The 16,918-nt window shown below is 33.6% G+C and overlaps 2 protein-coding genes across 2 annotated transcripts; both read right to left on the bottom strand.

Moving 5' to 3' along the window:
- Positions 1-4,114: 4,114 nt before the first annotated feature.
- On the bottom strand, positions 4,115-10,052 carry LOC141846122 (uncharacterized). Its single transcript, XM_074734112.1, has 10 exons — positions 9,875-10,052; positions 8,628-8,687; positions 8,412-8,451; positions 7,870-8,048; positions 6,535-6,573; positions 6,138-6,224; positions 5,949-6,009; positions 5,412-5,536; positions 5,087-5,178; positions 4,115-4,484 (listed from the first exon to the last, which is right to left on the bottom strand). The coding sequence occupies exons 1-10, from the start codon at positions 9,920-9,922 to the stop codon at positions 4,370-4,372; spliced, it is 846 nt and encodes a 281-aa protein (XP_074590213.1). The 5' UTR covers positions 9,923-10,052; the 3' UTR covers positions 4,115-4,369.
- Positions 10,053-10,963: 911 nt separating this feature from the next.
- LOC141846121 (sulfate transporter 3.1-like) lies at positions 10,964-14,561 on the bottom strand. Its single transcript, XM_074734111.1, has 11 exons — positions 14,178-14,561; positions 13,877-14,084; positions 13,614-13,785; positions 13,348-13,413; positions 12,855-12,968; positions 12,661-12,777; positions 12,371-12,497; positions 11,981-12,267; positions 11,677-11,867; positions 11,479-11,564; positions 10,964-11,374 (listed from the first exon to the last, which is right to left on the bottom strand). Exons 1-11 carry the CDS (start codon positions 14,536-14,538, stop codon positions 11,076-11,078), a joined length of 2,028 nt encoding a protein of 675 aa, XP_074590212.1. The 5' UTR covers positions 14,539-14,561; the 3' UTR covers positions 10,964-11,075.
- Between the last annotated feature and the right edge of the window lie 2,357 nt (positions 14,562-16,918).

Here is a 16,918-nt window from a genome sequence, read left to right as displayed (position 1 = left end):
TATTTGTGCATTATTTTTCATTGATACACTTCTTTTTATCTTCCTGGAGTGGAGAGTGCAAATAGTCCGGTAGAGGAGATGTTTCAGATTTTGTATCAACTTTGAGTGTTGTTTGTGCAAATAAATAGTTTGTTGTTTTCTGACAATTTTTTTTTAATTTCCACTTGCCTGTATATGGTTGCAATTTAATTATAATGAATATGTTGCAATATATAATTTTAATTAGTGAATAGAATTGGGTTGATAGTAAAGCATCTTTAATTTTTAAATGTATAGTAGTACATTTTAAAATAAATAAAAAAATAGAAGCATATATATGCTGAAGTCTTGAACAATCACCAATTTAAATTTCAATTATTAGAAATTAATATTATTTACTAAAGATTATTAGTGTGGAATAATAGCATACATACAATATTAAATTTCTTAACAAAATTATTTGATTTTCTTGTTTTAAAATGTAACTACATATTCTTCTTTTTTTTTTAATTTTCTAATTCAAATTAGTGAGCAAAAGTTCGATTAAAACAAATAAATCGACCGAACCGATTAAATTTAAAATTTTAATTCGGTTGTTTCAGAAATTTAATTTTTTTAAAAAATCAATTAATTCAATTTGATTTTAATTTTAAAATTTTTTATTCGATTAAATCGAATAAATCAAATTAATTAAAATAAAAAATAATTTATAAATGCCTTATAAATCCTTAATTAATTATTTCGATTAATTCTATCGAAATTAAATTAACCAATATTTGTATAAGTTTGATTTGTATTTAAAAATTCGATCAAAAAATCGATTCACTTCTATTTTAAATTAATACTCACTACTTTATAATCCAAAATGTGTTAATTTTTAAGAAAAGCTTCAGTTCCCACATTATTTGTGTTTCTAAAAACATGCCTTATTAAGTGTAAATTATAAATCAGAAAAAATTTTGTCGTTTCATCGAATTGATTATCATCGTTGTTTTACTAATGAAATCACTTAATAGATTTTCCCTACTTTATAATACAGCTCACATTACAACAAAATGAGTGTTAATGATTTTAACAAGAAGAGGAAATATATTCACAGGTAATTTTGAGGATAAGTATATGCATGATTCGTTTGACAATAGGTTTAGAGAATTACGTATATCTGAAAACGCTCTAGACGGTTTGGTTTTCCGAGAAGGAAGTCAGGAGGATAATGAGATGTTTGATAATTGATCGATGACTTTGTTGGGCTTATAACCAATTCCTTATGGAGTTCTCTGGTTGGTAAGGAAATGTAATATATGAAGAGTAATTAACACTAATAGTTGAGAAAATTTCAAGTACTGGATTTGGACTCTTAAAACTCTGCTGCAATCATCATGCGTACGTATATATCTTGTAATTTGACTTGTGTAATTAAATATTGATAGCCTTTTTGTTCTTCCTTGACGGTCTGTTATACTTTTTCTTTTTGATGCCGAGTGCAGGACTCGTGTTGTTCAGAAGATTATCGAAAAACTCAAACGTACCGAACAATATCACATGATTGTAGTAGCTCTGAAACCTCATGTAGTGGCATTGATAAAGGATAGCTGGTAGTCATGTCGCAGAGTGCTGCTTCAAGCTTCCAATAGAATACAGGAGAGGCAAGTGTTGTGCAACCTCCTCCTACTTTTAACCCTTTTTTTTTTTAATTGAAAGGGGATTAAACTACTGATCATATTTGAACACGTTAGTAGTTAAATTGAATTAGTTTCAATTTGTTCAGCAACTTTTTGAAGCTGCGGTTATTAACTGTGTGGAGCTAGCAAGGGATGGTCAAGGTTGCTGCGTTTTCAGAAATACATGCAAGTTGTTCAAGGGATCAGAAATTCGAATTGCTGAGAATGCTCGCGTCAAATGCTTTGGACCTTTCGCAAGATCCTACCGGGTATTTTGGTTATTTTGAAATTTTAATTTCTTTAAAAAAAAATTGATTAATTCGATTTAGTTTTTATTTTAAAATTTTTTATTCGATTAAACTAAATAAATCAAATTAATTAAAATAAAAAATAATTTATAACTTTCTAAATAAATAAATTTATTTTAATTAATAAATTTTTCATAATAAAAAATTAATTTTTTTGATTAATTCGATCGAAAATTAATTATTTCGATTAATTTGATCGAAAATTAAATTAACCGATATTTTATCGATTTGTATTTAAAAATTCTATCAATTCAATTAGTTCAAAAAAAATTAATTTAATTCGAATACACAACCCTAATCCATAAATTAAGTGTAAAATCATAAAAAATTTCATCCTCATCCAATTAATTAGAATCATTGTTTTATTAATGAAATCACTTAATAGATTTTCCCTACTTTATAATACAAATTTAAATGGAGCTTACATTATAACAAAATGAGTGTTAATGGTTTGACGCAAAGATTAATATATAGGTAAGCTGAGATAGGAAAATCAATTCAAGAGTAAATGATTGCGATCTGAAACCACAATTAAAGGGGAATAAATTCATAAATTAAATAGTAAAAATGACTACAATTTTTATTGTTTCCACTGCACCAATATATAAACCATGGGCAAATCATCAGTGTGGAAATTATGTGTTTCAAACAGCTCGAAAGCAATGCATGGTTTGAAAAATTAGATTATTCAGAGAATACATATTAAATGCTGAGATTACACATTTCCGGTAGTAGACCCATAATCAAAAAAAAAATTTATGATTGTTCCAAAAGAAATGAAATAAAAGATAGGGTAGAACTAGGACAGTTATTGTATGAGATTTACCCAATACTAGCTACAGAGACACATAATAGATAGATCTAGATCAAAATAAATTGATAACATATTCATTTATTTCATGTTTGCATAATAAAAGCTAATTATAAGTTAGATTTTTTTTTTTTTGGCTTTGCTTTTAAACGAGTATTGTTAGATTAGGATAGTTTTTAGGAACTTGTTAATATTTCAATAGAGTAATAGGTACTCTGTTTCTTTAATTTTTTGAAAATAGATTTAATTCAATGCTTTTAATTTTAATAGGATGAAAGTTACTAATTAATTAATTAAAAAGAAATTTCAAATCGTTATAGGACAATGTTATCAACTAAGAAAAAAATAATTAAAATCAAAAGAAAAGAATTAGCCTAAGTAAGATGAGGTTTCATGCCATTATTAACTTATTAATATTTTAATTTCTTGATATTATCTTTATGTGATCAAATAAGATGTATCTTTAAGAAACTAGACTTTGTCGTGGATAAAGGACGTTTTAACTTAAGATTATTAGTGTGGAATAATAGCATTCATACAATATCAAATTTCTTAACAAAATTATTTGATTTTCTTGTTTTAAAATGTAAATACATATTATTCTTTTTTTTTATTTTCTAATTAAATGTAAATATATATTCTTCTTTTTTTTAATCTTTTAATTCAAATTAATAAGTAAAAGTTTGATTAAAATAAATAAATGGATCGAACCGATTGAATTTAAAAATGCAATTCAATTATTTCAGAAATTTAAATTTTTTTAAAAAAAAATTGATTAATACAATTTAATTTTAATTTTAAAATTTCTTATTCATTAAATTAATAAATCAAATTAATTTTAAAAAATAATTTATAAATTCCTTATAAATCCTTAATTAATTAATAAATCTTTCATAATACCAAAAAAATAATTTTTTCAATTAATTCGATCAAAAATTAATTATTTTAATTAATTCAATCAAAAATTAAATTAATCAATATTTGTATAAGTTTGATTTATATTTAAAAATTTGATCAAAAAATCGATTCAATTCGATTTTAAAAAAAATACTCACTACTTTATTGTCCAAAATGTGTTAATTTTTATGAAAAGCTTCAGTTCCCACATCATTTGTGTTTCTAAAAACATGCCTTATTAAGTGTAAATCACAAAAAATTTAGTCGTTTCATCGAATTGATTAGGATCGTTGTTTTATTAATGAAATCACTTAATAGATTTTCCCTACTTTATAATACAAATTTAAATAAAGCTCACATTACAACAAAATGTGTTAATGGTTTGATGCAAAGATTCATATGTAAGCTAAGATAGGAAAATCAATTTGAGAGTTAATGATTGTGATCTGAAACCACGGTTAAAGGAAAATAAATGCATAGATTACATAGTTAAAATGACTACAATTTTTATTGCTTCCACTGCACCAATATATAAACCATGGGCAAATCAATTAGACAGTAATGGTGCACCTATTTCTCGCATTTAAAGGAGGGGGTAAAAAATCCTTAGCACAACTGAATCAAACTATTGTCACATCTACATCTACAGAAACAAATTGAGATGGTAAAAATCCTATCGATGTCAGATATTTGCAGATATCAGATCTCAAAAGCTAAACATCTGTCAAGATTAATGAAGACACAATCATGACATAGGCAAGGAAGAAGATGAGCGCGATCTGCATGAAGAACTTTGGGTTATCCCTCAAGCTTGGAGATGCGACTGCTCTGTGAAATCACAAAACATGAGACATCATAAGTCATGATTTTATTGGTTGTTTCAAGTCCCAAACCAGTAAAAACAAAATGAGGTGAGTCCCAAATTCGGTGACCCGATTCTATTGATCTTTTCAGTGTCAGATGAGAGGAAAGATACAAAAGTAAGGCATATGCTCCACTAAAAATTGCTCGGGCAGTCAATTCTTCCGAGTTGCTTTTGAACTTGAACAATTCCCAACTCGAGCAGGCGCGACTAAGACCAGACCCACTTCAGGCAGAACCACACTGTAACCCAGACTCTGACAAAAGAGAGTTTAATTTGGGCCAAACCAAATCTCATAGGCCGAACTCACACAACAATTGTACTCATCCTGCTAAGCACCTATATCGTGGTCTGTGATTAATTAATAAATTTGGCAGGCTAAAGTTAATCTGTTGTGAACTGATCATATGGGTTGCTTCAAGTCCCAGGACCAGTGAAAATAAAATGAGATGTCCTAAACACGGTGACCCTTTTTCAGTTAAATTTGTTTTCTCGCTAAATTTTATTTGAGTCTGATGAAATGATTAGAGAGATCATAAATGCTGATAAAAGTATGTAGAAAGGCAACCTTGCAATCCGTTGAGAAAGCCGAGGGAAAGGCATACTCTGAATAAAAACAACTCCAGGACCTGTTAGAGTGGTCATCAACTGGTTATCACCCTGCAAAAACACAATGCTGACTTAGAAGCCACAAATATTAACATCACAAAATCCTCACCGAAAGTATCTCCAAAATGGTGACAATCACTAACAAACATCATGTAATCTCTTCCATATGTAGCTTTTTGTATTCAATGAACAAATTTGATATGTACTTACACATTGCAATTAATTAGCAATATCGAAAACCATTGGACACACCACCTCATGTATAGAAGCAGGAAAGCACATACCCCAAACACAGCCCTCCGCATTGCAACGGAGGGCTTCAACTGAAAAGTGATAGCGCTTGACATAGCAATGATGCTGCTAACATCAACTATGAATGCTTCTCCTGGAGCAAGAATTTTCTGCACAACTAGCAAAGCGAAACCACATAATTGATAAGGATCTAAATGGAAGAAAGACTTGAAACATATTTCTATTATATATGGAACACAAGATGTTTGCAAGCAGAAACACCAGTAAAAAGAATCATGTACTGCTATATGGAACCACAAAGATAATGGTGGAACTTTATGATGGATAATGCTACATTTCTCAGCTGCTATGTTTGAGAATCATAGCATGAAAAACAAATTTATAATAATAACTACATATTCTGCATACTACAGGCATAGTAGTCAAATGTGCATCGAACTGCATTATATACCATGGAACACATTTTTTAGAGAATATTTAAAGGAATATTGGCTTACACAACCATGAGAAACATTTTTGTGCCCTTTTTCTAACTAATATAAATGAGAAGTGATTAAAAGGACAAATACCAGATCCACATCCCACAAGAAACACAAGGCCCTGTCCTACTAGCTTCTGTTTGAGGATCACCTATAACAGACAAAAACAAGATTGACAATCACAAAGAGAGATAAATTAGTTAACAATACAATCATACAGAAATACAAAGGCATTATGAGTCGTGTGTTTAGATAGCGCCAAAAAGAGAAAAATCTCACCTCTGCACCAACCTCAATATTGCGAGGTCTTTGATCAACATTACTGGAAAGTCTAACATCATTGGCAGAGCAAAGGAAGGCATCTGGCTATAAAATTGACAGAATATTTAATATGTCACATCTTAGTTCATAAGCAAACAGATGCAGGCTAAAGCTTTTGAAATGTTTCCTGTGTTAAGTAATATTGAAATAAGCTCAGAGTTCAGTTAGCGAACAAGTCAAATTCGATCAATATAATATCTTTGGTTGACTAAGGTAATTCTGAAACTAGCACCTGAATATTAAAGGAAACAAGTAGATCATATATAACTAAATTAGTTTATAGTTGGCATGGAAGTGTTCAACATTATCAGTGATTTCGAGAACTAAGAGAACCAAGATCTGTTACTGGCTATACCTGACAAAGTAGTTCACCACCAAAATTTGACAAGTCAATCTGTGAAGAGAATTTGAAGTTATAAAATCAAAATTGTAGAAGCAAGACTCATTCAGGACACTGAAAGATCAACATCCTAATTAGAAATGCAAGAAAAAAATGAACTAATGTGTATATTTGAAACAAGGAAAAGAATAGGAGTGAAAGACATGTCTGTCCAATGCATATTGTCATACGGTTTATCTATTACATGGATCAGTAATATCATGAACCCCCAGTGGACTATGAGAGATGACTGACAGATATTAGGATACATTTACCTGAGATTACTATGGTATAAGTTTTTTTAAGCATATAAAATGGAACAAGCTAACATAGTTTGGTTTTGCCAAGTTAAAACCTTTACCTAACATCTGGCTGATCCAGGTTGCAGTGCTGCAGTGCTCATTACAATGTTAAGTAAAGAGGAAGAAAATCATTGGACCCGTTAGTTACTATGATTTGAATTAGGGTGTTCATTGAGGGCAAGGGTTCGAATCTCGGCGAAGCCGAGACAATACCCTCCTTCGTCGTGGCCAACTGCAGTTTCTCGATTTACCTCCTCACAGATGGTCGTGAAGCCGACCGTGTGGGGCCATTGGGGTGGCGGATTCCACCTTTGCAGAAAAAGAATTAGGGTGTTCATTATTCCTTTCAAATCAAAAAACCAAATCAAAATTTTGATTCGGTTTGGTTTCTTGACTAAATCGGCCAGATTCAGCTTCGTTTGATTATATTAATTATTGTTTGTCTATATTTTTTTTATTTTAATAAAAAAGAGAAAATTATAAGGTTTCAACTCAAATTTGGTTCAGCCTGAAACAAACCAACAATATATGTTCGGTTTCAATTCAATTTAAATGCTTATTCGCTTTGGCTCAGCTTCTAATAAATCAATATAAAACAATCTGGTTTGATTTAATTTGGTTCGGTCTAGTTCCATGTGAACAATGGACACCCCTAGTTCTGGACTTGTATAACTGGGCACAGAGGAAGTGAACTAGAAAGTACAGAGCAGGTTCACATTATCAAATGCTTTTAAAATGAACCCTATAAAACTGATTTTAAGTAAGAACAAAAGCATGGTATCATGATTGTACTGGGAGAGGCTTACATGACCAACTAAAAGTCTAGCAAAGATGTAAGGTCTGCTTTAACATAACAAACAATAGATATCAAAATCAGGAAGAAAAACATGTTCAAGTAAAGAAGCCAACATCTCTTTGAGTCTCGCAATGTAAAGTTGAAGTGTGAAGGAGCTAATTTACTAATTTCATCTTCAAAAATTTTGTTTACATGAAGTAGTGTGCAACTAACCGGAAGTATTCTTGCAGGAGATGGTGCTGCTATTCCAACAAATCCATCTTCTGGACCAGGATTTGAAAGAACTATGCTTGTCACACTTTTGCCAAAGAACCAATGCCATAATCCAGCTTCATTTTCAGGAATGTAATTGTTCTCCATTTGAATTGACCCAGACATGTAGCAAATTGTACCTAAGCAACACTACAAAATGTCAAAAAAAGAAAGAGAAAGAAAGAAAAGCTTGAAAAAAAAGTGATTGTTTACTTAATGAGAATGTTAATGAAAGTAAAATGATAAGACAAGAGAAAAAATGAATTATGTTAATAGTGCCAAGATAAAAAAATGTATGAACAGGTTGAATGACTCTAAAGCATGTTAATGATCATTCAAAAGATTTTCTTTAAGATGGAAAAAAATGATTACACGTACATGATTTGTGCCTTCAAACTACCTGAATTACTTTGAAAATAGAACAAAGAGAGACCATGAGAAAATTTAATTAGACAAGCAACTCCAATAGTTTCCTAAAAAACTTAAATAACACAAGCACTTACCAGGCTTTGCAATAAGCTTTTCTTGTGATCTCAACATTATCTGCAGATTGAATTATAATAAAAAGAATCAAGATTTATAAAAGCTATAGATAAAACATGCACCAATTACAGTAAATGAAACCAGGGTTTATAAAAGGTGGAAACATGCCTTACAGTCATACACCACAAGGAAAACTATCGAGAAAACCATAAACTAAAACATCAAGAATAGACTACCTGAACAATCTGAGACTCCCCGCCCAATATCTGAAAAGCTGTGACTGCTGATTCTTGACTCTGTAATAATGAGTAAATTTAAAATAAATTTTGTTAAATGAACAACTATCATCATTTGCATTCTATAGCATATTTGCTGTGAGTCATGCAAGAAAAGCTAAAGTCACCAAAGTATGTTGCAAAATAAGATGCATTGTCACAGATTAACAAAGATTACCTAACATAAGAAGCATTAAAAGCAAAATTGCATGTACAGCTGTCAGGGTGTCTTTCTCTGAAAACTTAAGCGAACTTTGATTTCAGTGGATATCCAAAGTTTAAACTACATCAATTCTGTCATGAAAACTAATAGACTTGTCAATCCCATTGAGCATATAATTGCTCAAGATGAGATTGGATATAAAAAATAAAAAATTCAAACTACAAGTAAACCAGAACTTGTTGCAAGGATTGATTGCATAGGTTTTTTCTAATCACATAATTTTCATATTGAAAGGCTTCAAGTTTGTTTGATTGAATAGTTTTGTTCTCCACAATTACAAGCCTAAAAATTGACTATTGCGAGGATAAAAACAATGAGCAGTAGACATAGCTTCATACTGATGCTCAAGTTGTTTTAGAGCAAATTCAACTGTATAGGAAGGATCCCAGTCATGCTACATCTACTTATAGACAGTATGGAGCCAATGTTCTTATGGAAGGCCAAGAACAAAAAGTCAAATTTTAAGCTCTATTTATAAGAATCTTTACCTAGGAGTTTAGTTATTACATGATGGTTTTTGGTCAGAATTAATACATGATGATTTTGTAGGCATAAAAATATAATGTAACCACATTCATTTAACAACTAAAAAAGATCTCTGCCAAAAAAAAAAATCCCCAAAACTTATGCTTAAAATTGAATTGACTCTTTGCCATTGAATAATTTAGTGGCATACCATTTTAGAATGTATATATCCAACTAAAACAAACATGAGTTGGCAGTAAAATACCAAGTGAACATGTCACATAAGATGACTACGGATACTAAGTAGATAAACGGATAGCTAATGATTCCAAGGCGTTGACTTTGCACAGCAAACTAGCTTTCCGTCTCAGCAAACACAAAACGACGGAAATACGGTCAAGATCCCTAAAATAACAGCAAGTGCTTTGGGATCGGCAGCAAGTCCCATAACAGAATCTCGAACGAAACTCAACACGTAATGGAACCCGCTAGAGCGGGAGATGGAGGACCAGAGGCGCACCTGGTAGACATAGGGCTGGAAAGGGGTGGCGAAGAAGGGAGCCGCCATGGCGGTCGCAGATCGCGACGGAGCTCGTGGTAGGGACTTCTAGAAATCACAGGGAATCACGTCCTTCGTCTCGATTCCGACATCAGAGGCCTCGCCGGCCGGAGAAAGCAACCCGATCCGCCCTCCACGACCGAAACGGAACTTTTTATCCATTTTTTTGTAAAGAATAAATAATTATAACATTCTTTGTTTCCAGGAACCGATCAACGGTTAAGATTTGTTCAAAACGAACGACGTGATCGTAATTTTCAGTGACGTGGAGGGCAAAGTATCGATATGGTCTCTGTAGTCTATGAGTCAAGGGTCCAGATGAACTCTGCACGTGTACACTGTAGAATCGCCCACGTGTACTATTATTATTATTAGGGATCGTGCCGGTGTACTTTGGAATAAATAACGAACGTTATATATACTCCACGTAACGGGTTGACGATAAATAGTTGTATGTAACAGGGATCGTTCGTGGGCCGCGAGCTAGTTGATAGAAGAGAAGAGAGCATAATAGTAGGGAAAAGCATCCTTTCAACTTTTCAAAATTTTATTTATTTTTGCAAAAAAACTTCCAACTTTGAATAATTCCATTCCCAATGACCTTTAAAAACAACATTCTATTTGTCATTTTGTTTATATTTGATTAATTTATGGTGTGCCAAATGAACAAACACCATGTGTACTCTTAATTATATATATATCTATATTCGAATAAGAGGTCCTCATCAAAGTGTGTTGGGTTAGATTGAGGTCTCTCTCTTTAGATTCTAATAGTATATATATTGATGATGTAATTTTACTATTTAGTTTTTATATATGATCTACAAATGAATAATCTTGAAAATAGGTCTAAATAATACAAGTGACACACTCTATAATCAACTTATGGGACATGAAATGTAGGTAATCCCTTGTATGCATGTGTCTGTATATGGAAGGGGAGGCTCACTATATCCATGGAAGAAGAGGTTGTGATCAGAAGAGGAAGAGGGAAAGGAGAATATATCATGCAAATGAAGAAATTAATGAGGTAACCTCCAACAACCCATATATAAGAGATTGCATGATCATCAAATCTAGCTAGCTACATTCATAATCTATCGATCGATTATATATATCAACAATAATATTTATTCCCTAGCTAGCTAGTTAGCTAGCTAGCTCATACAATATTATCATCATGCATTATTACTTGGTGGTCAGTGGTAGCATCTGTAGTGGCATTAGCACAAGCAGAAGGTGGTTTGCATGCATGCAGCATAAAATTGCATGCAGCAACAGCCTCGGCCACAGTGAGGAAGATCCACTGCTGCCCGATCGCTTCGAGCACCTTCGACTTGTCCAGCTTCTTCATCACCTCGCTACCGGGGTTTGCAAGCACCATCTGAAGGCATCTTCTTTCCAAACTCTTCTTCAGCTCTTCCAGCAAGCCAATTCCGCTCGTGTCGATACTTCCAACAGCTGCCAAAATACATGTAGGCAGAGTTAATTTCTCTCTAGTTCACTTGCAGGTTTTGTATTTTTAATTTGTTATAGTTTTGGAAAATGAAGAATTAGAAACTGACCACCCAAGTCTAATATCACATATTGTAAGTTTGTCTCTCCGTTGGATTGTAACTTCTCCTCCTCTTCATCAATCCACCTTGATATCCTATTGAATACATGTTTATTAATTGGCTAGAAATTAAGAGATTATATTATATTATAATTATAGGAAGAAAAGAGAAAGAAAGAAAGAAATAAATCATTAATTAATTAGTCACCTCTCCCTCAAATAGCTTGCATTAGCAAAGTATATCGGGGCATCTACCCGAAGGATGAGCACGCCGGCGACGCTCTGTGCCATCGAATACTGATCCATTCGTCTGTAGGTCATGGAGTTTGGAAGATTTCCAAGGGCAGTCGTCCTTGGCCTTGCAACAAATAATAGAACCCTAAGAAGGGATATCACAACCTGCATATATATATATATATATATAATTCAAATTGGTTTAATGATTAACAATATTATAATCCATGCTTGGTTTTGCATGATTCGTTAAAGTAATTAAATCACTGTGTACTTACTGCAAGGACTAGTCCAATCTCCACGCTTCCAAGGACAACCCCTAAGTAAGCCCCAATGCAAACACAAAAGTCGATCTTGTCCACTTGCCACAAGTGAATGGCTGCCTCGTAGTTGATAAGGCCGACCATGGCGGCGATGATAATGGCGGAGAGGACGACCAAAGGAGTGTAGTGGAACAAAGGCGTTAAGAACAACAAAGTGATCATCACCGCGATAGCCATCACTACGTTCGACATTGCGGTTTTACAACCGGCATTGTAATTCACTGCTGACCTCGAGAATGGACCTGATGAAGAGTTTAAAAAACATCGATCGATCGATCAATATTAGATGAATGCGTACGTAATTATAATGACGATCGATCGAGTAATTATAATTAATATATTTACCGGTCGTTAGATAGCACGATGTCAAAGATCCAACAACGTTCATCGTACCAAATGCAATCATCTCATTGTTTCCATCAATATGATAGTTCTTGAACATGGCAAAACTCCTTCCCACGGCTATCCCTTCCTGTGAAATTAGGATGGGTATAGATTAAATTTTAGGCTTAATTTTATTTATTTATTTAATTAGCATGAGATAATTAGTTATGTCGGTTCTAACTAGTCGAAGTCGACTGTATAGATAGATAATTAAGATCATGAAAACGTTAAAAGATTAATTAATTATATACCGCCAGAGCAATGATGCCGGTGATGAAGCCAGTCTTTAGAGCTACCATCATATATGGCCCTGTGAACACTAAGTTGCTTACTGACAGTGGATTTATTCCCTTCTTCAGATACCCGATCTACAAGATTATATATAATTAATTATGAACAAAAAATCAAAATGAATAAATATCAATAATGAATAAATAAAACTTACCACTTGGACACCATGGTTTTCTGCATGAGTGAGATACACAAGAAGGCTTCCAAGTATTACTGAAGTCAATGGTGCTGCCGCCGATATCCAAAAGAACTTTTGGCCTTTCTTGCTCTGCTTGGTAGTAGAAAAGCTTTTTTTAAAAATTTTTGCATTTCTTAAAGGGAATAACTCATGTTTTCTAACTTTGATTAGAAAATACAAAGAGTATATATAGAAAATTTTAGCACACTCAAATCGCTTTAATTAGATATATATAGGAAACTTTAGCATAGAATAATACTTTATATATAATATATAAAGAAATTATATATTCCTTTTGTGCCTAAACTAATTTAATTATGTCTGTGTCCTTGGGGGATTAGTTGCCCTAGATTCTAAATACTAATGCAATTATTAACTAATTTCTCCAACAAAAAAGGAGATAAACAAGCTAGGGAATAATAATTATTCTCCAAATGAATCATTATTTAACTAAAAGGAGATTACTTACGAGATAACGTGTGAGGAGGAGGAAGAAGAGGAAGCAGCTGCCAAGAACCACACTTTCCCACCTCCACTGTAATTAATTGAAAACATACGACAAAAATCACAAAAAGAGTCATCACAACCACCTCCAATAATTACACTATTTTATATTTCTTAAAAAAAAAAGAAAAAAAGAGAGAAAGAATCTGTAACAGTGAATCCATACAATATACTCACTGAAAATTATATATATGTCATTATAATGGAGTTTTAGTTAATTTAGAAATGAACCTGGTGGGTTTGTGAAAAGACAGATTCCATGACAGAGACGAGGTCAGTGGCTGTGGTGAAGTGTGGGAGGCCAAGCATGCCCTTGAGCTGTTGAAGGCATACCACTGTGGCAGCTCCCGCCATGAACCCTACAATGGTTGCATGGGAAAGGAAGTCCACTATGAACCCTAACCTGAAAATTATATTATTTTGTCAAAAATTAATAAATGCAGCAATAATTAATGGTCGCAATTGTATAGAGTAACTAAATTATATATACGTACCTCAAGAGGCCGAGGGAAGCTTGGAAGACGCCAGCGAAGAAGGTGGCGGTGAAGGCCAAGTGCATATACAACGTCGGGTACTGCGCCGGCGAGACCTCCTTCCCGAGCATCGACGCGGTGAGCAGAGAGGCCACCGCTACCGTCCCCACTGCCAGGTCCTTCGAGCTCCCCATCATCGCGTACACCAGCGGCGGCACGAAGCTCGAATCTATTCCATGGATTACCCCCTTAATCATCCCAGCTTAGTCTTAATTAATCATTAGCAATTAACTAATCGATCCGGCGATTAATTAGCACTCACACAAGCCCATCACCGGCGGCAGGTTGGCGAGCTTAGCGTAGCTGATCCCCTGCGGGATGGCGAGGCTGGCGATGGTGATTCCGGCGACGAGGTCGGACCGGAAGAGGGACAAGTCGTATCCGGGGGCCCAATTTAGGACCGGGAAGAGGTAGGCTAAAACGGCCAGCAGGCGCCTCCGCGGTCCGCGCGCCTGCCGCAACTGCCGCAGGGGGTCGTCGGGGAAGAAAGTTTCTTTCAAGTTGGCCCCCAGTGCCTCTGCAAAAGGCCGATGTGGGGGAACAGGCACCCGGCGCGGGAATTCCGGGGAGGTCGTGGCCGTGGCGGAGGGGAAGACGGCGCCGGGATGCTCTGTTATTCCCATGGCGAGGGGAGAGGAGAGGAGAGCACGTGATGCAGGGGATGAGGAGCAGTGAGGAAGTGGGTGGGTATATATAGGGAAGGGCGGAGGAGGGAACCAAAACGAAGTGGGAGGTGGGCCCCGGACGATTGGAAATGGGTTGTAGGCTTGCACGTGAGAAAATATTTTGAATTATATTAGATACTTCTAAAAACTTTCATTAAAATTGTTAAATACATTAAATTTGAATTTTTAAAAGAAAAGGAAAAGAAATCAAATTTGAATTGTTTGTGTTTTGAGCACTTCTAGTTTAAATTTTACTGAAATAAAAAAAAATCTCGCAAAATAAATTTCGCAAACGCAAATCGGATTAGTGGAGCAGAAATGGTGGCGGCCCACAGAGGTGGGGCCGAATCTTAGGCGTGTGGACAGCAGCATGCCACGCCCAACGCGAATTGTACGGAGAGATCTTGCATTTGGGTGGAGATGGCGCCGCGTGGCAGATGAGTGGAAAATATACGGTGTGCTTTAATTTGATATGCTTTTTGCCCAACTCGTTGACCATTTGAAGACACGCAGGACAACAATTTTGACCAAAAGTAGAGAAACGCGGCCACGTGTTTCAAACGCAATCCAATCTAATCTAATCCAACCTAATTCGACTCAAACTCAACGACATCATAAACCCGAGTCAAATATATTCGATTCATTATATTTTGACTCATTAGACAATTAATTAGATTGCACCTTACAAAAAGCTACTGTATATTTTTCAAACATAATTTAAAAATTGAGCAAATAAAGGTTTTAATAAGCACATCTTTTGACTTAATTAAACTTAAATAATTGTCACGTAGGAAGACTTCTCAAACAATAGATTATTATAAAGGTTTAAGGGAGAAAATGAGGATCTACTTGTATTAATTTTTCATCTTTATCCTTTAATTAATTTGACAGATTAAACTACCTGACTTAAGACAAAATTATTTTATTAAAAAGGCAAGTTTCTAGAAGGTGCAAATAATATAATTTGATCGAGCCTTCTATTCTTTTATTTAATAATTTTATTTATAAAATAAAATAACATCATATTATAATTTTTCATTCTGATCATAAAGATTAATGAAGTGACAATATATATATATAATATATATATGTTAGTTGGTACCTGCCTCAGATACATCTATTACACTTGCCACTATAAATTATTGCCCATTTGACATAATTATAAATTACACAGGGAAAGTAGAATTGACTTTAATCTCATGAATGCAACTTTTCCTGCTCATATATATCCATAATCCACCAATAAAGTGAGTGAAGGAAGGTTAATTTGACTTTTAGTTTGAAAAAAAGTTTAGTGTAATTTGGTGCGATAATGGAGTTGGTGATATATGAACTGAGATGATTGGGAGAATCTGGCCAGTTATAGATGACTAGATGAAGTGTTTAAAATGGTACTAATTAGTGATAATCAGTAAGTGTTTAAAATGCCAAACATGTGAAAGTTGATGGAATGATAATGCATCCTTCACTAGATGAATCAAGATAAGTTCGCCATGCATCTCAAAAGAATAAGGGGCATGATATATATATATATATATATAAATTCTAATGAGTAGAAATTCATCAATTAAAAATTAAGTTTAAAGGCTTTAACTAATAAAAATAAAAATATTCTCTTGATAGCTTTTCTAGTCCACATAAAAGGAAGTCAAGTGGCAAAGATAAATACTCACACAAATTTGATTGATTTACTACAAAATGATAAGATATAATCTATAATTTAATCGTATTTAAGTTGATTTCTATTTGGCTTTGTTAACTAAAGTAATTAGGATCGGACTACTCTCCACTTTCTCCACTTCCTCAAGAAAAGGAGGGAAATGTGATTCATGGTGGGGAGCCATAACCAATTAAGGTCTGACTTTGAGAATCAACTATAGTACGCCAACTATGGAGCAATAATTGTGTGTGGGTAGTAGAGAGATGATACTTATAAAGCCAAGTGAAGACTTCTTGTTATTCATTTGTTTGATTATTTATGTTCATAATAATTTACTCAAAATTATCTCTAATTCTTTTTTGGTTTTCGTTCATTCTTAAATTCTTATTAATAAAAGTTAATTACAATATCTTACTTCTACCCCACCCCATGATATAATAATTTATGACTTTAAATTATTTATAAAAATAACCATTATACATTTATACTAATCAATAATCCATTATATTCTCAAAACATTCATTATGAATTGTGTGGACTCAAAGTTAATTGGAGGTGAACCAAGTAACATTGAGCATGAATAGCATGCCTTCATGCTTCAATCTAAAAAGCAAAACATTCAATATAAACTGACAATAACATTTTGTGGCCTTCATGCTTCTACTCAAATTTGTGGCA

This window comes from Curcuma longa, chromosome 15 (genome assembly GCF_044706935.1).
Source record: "Curcuma longa cultivar G26 ecotype Majalengka, Jawa Barat chromosome 15, ITB_CL_G26_1.1, whole genome shotgun sequence".
NCBI classification, from domain to species: Eukaryota; Viridiplantae; Streptophyta; class Magnoliopsida; order Zingiberales; family Zingiberaceae; genus Curcuma; species Curcuma longa.
The sequence above is the reverse complement of the archived record's forward strand: the minus strand, read 5'-3'. Positions and strand labels throughout refer to the sequence as shown.

Bases quoted from the DNA above. Each gene is read 5' to 3' on its own strand.
- LOC141846122 (XM_074734112.1), bottom strand. From the start codon at position 9,922: ATGGCGGCTCCCTTCTTCGCCACCCCTTTCCAGCCCTATGTCTACCAG. The intron at 8,688-9,874 runs GTGCGCCTCTGG...TCATTATTACAG, and splicing joins TCCAGCCCTATGTCTACCAG to AGTCAAGAATCAGCAGTCAC. The intron at 6,225-6,534 runs GTATAGCCAGTA...TCAATTTTATAG, and splicing joins GTGGTGAACTACTTTGTCAG to CCAGATGCCTTCCTTTGCTC.
- LOC141846121 (XM_074734111.1), bottom strand. From the start codon at position 14,538: ATGGGAATAACAGAGCATCCCGGCGCCGTCTTCCCCTCCGCCACGGCC. The intron at 12,778-12,854 runs GTAAGTTTTATT...ATAATCTTGTAG, and splicing joins AAAACCATGGTGTCCAAGTG to ATCGGGTATCTGAAGAAGGG. The intron at 11,868-11,980 runs GTAAGTACACAG...ATATATATGCAG, and splicing joins AGATTGGACTAGTCCTTGCA to GTTGTGATATCCCTTCTTAG.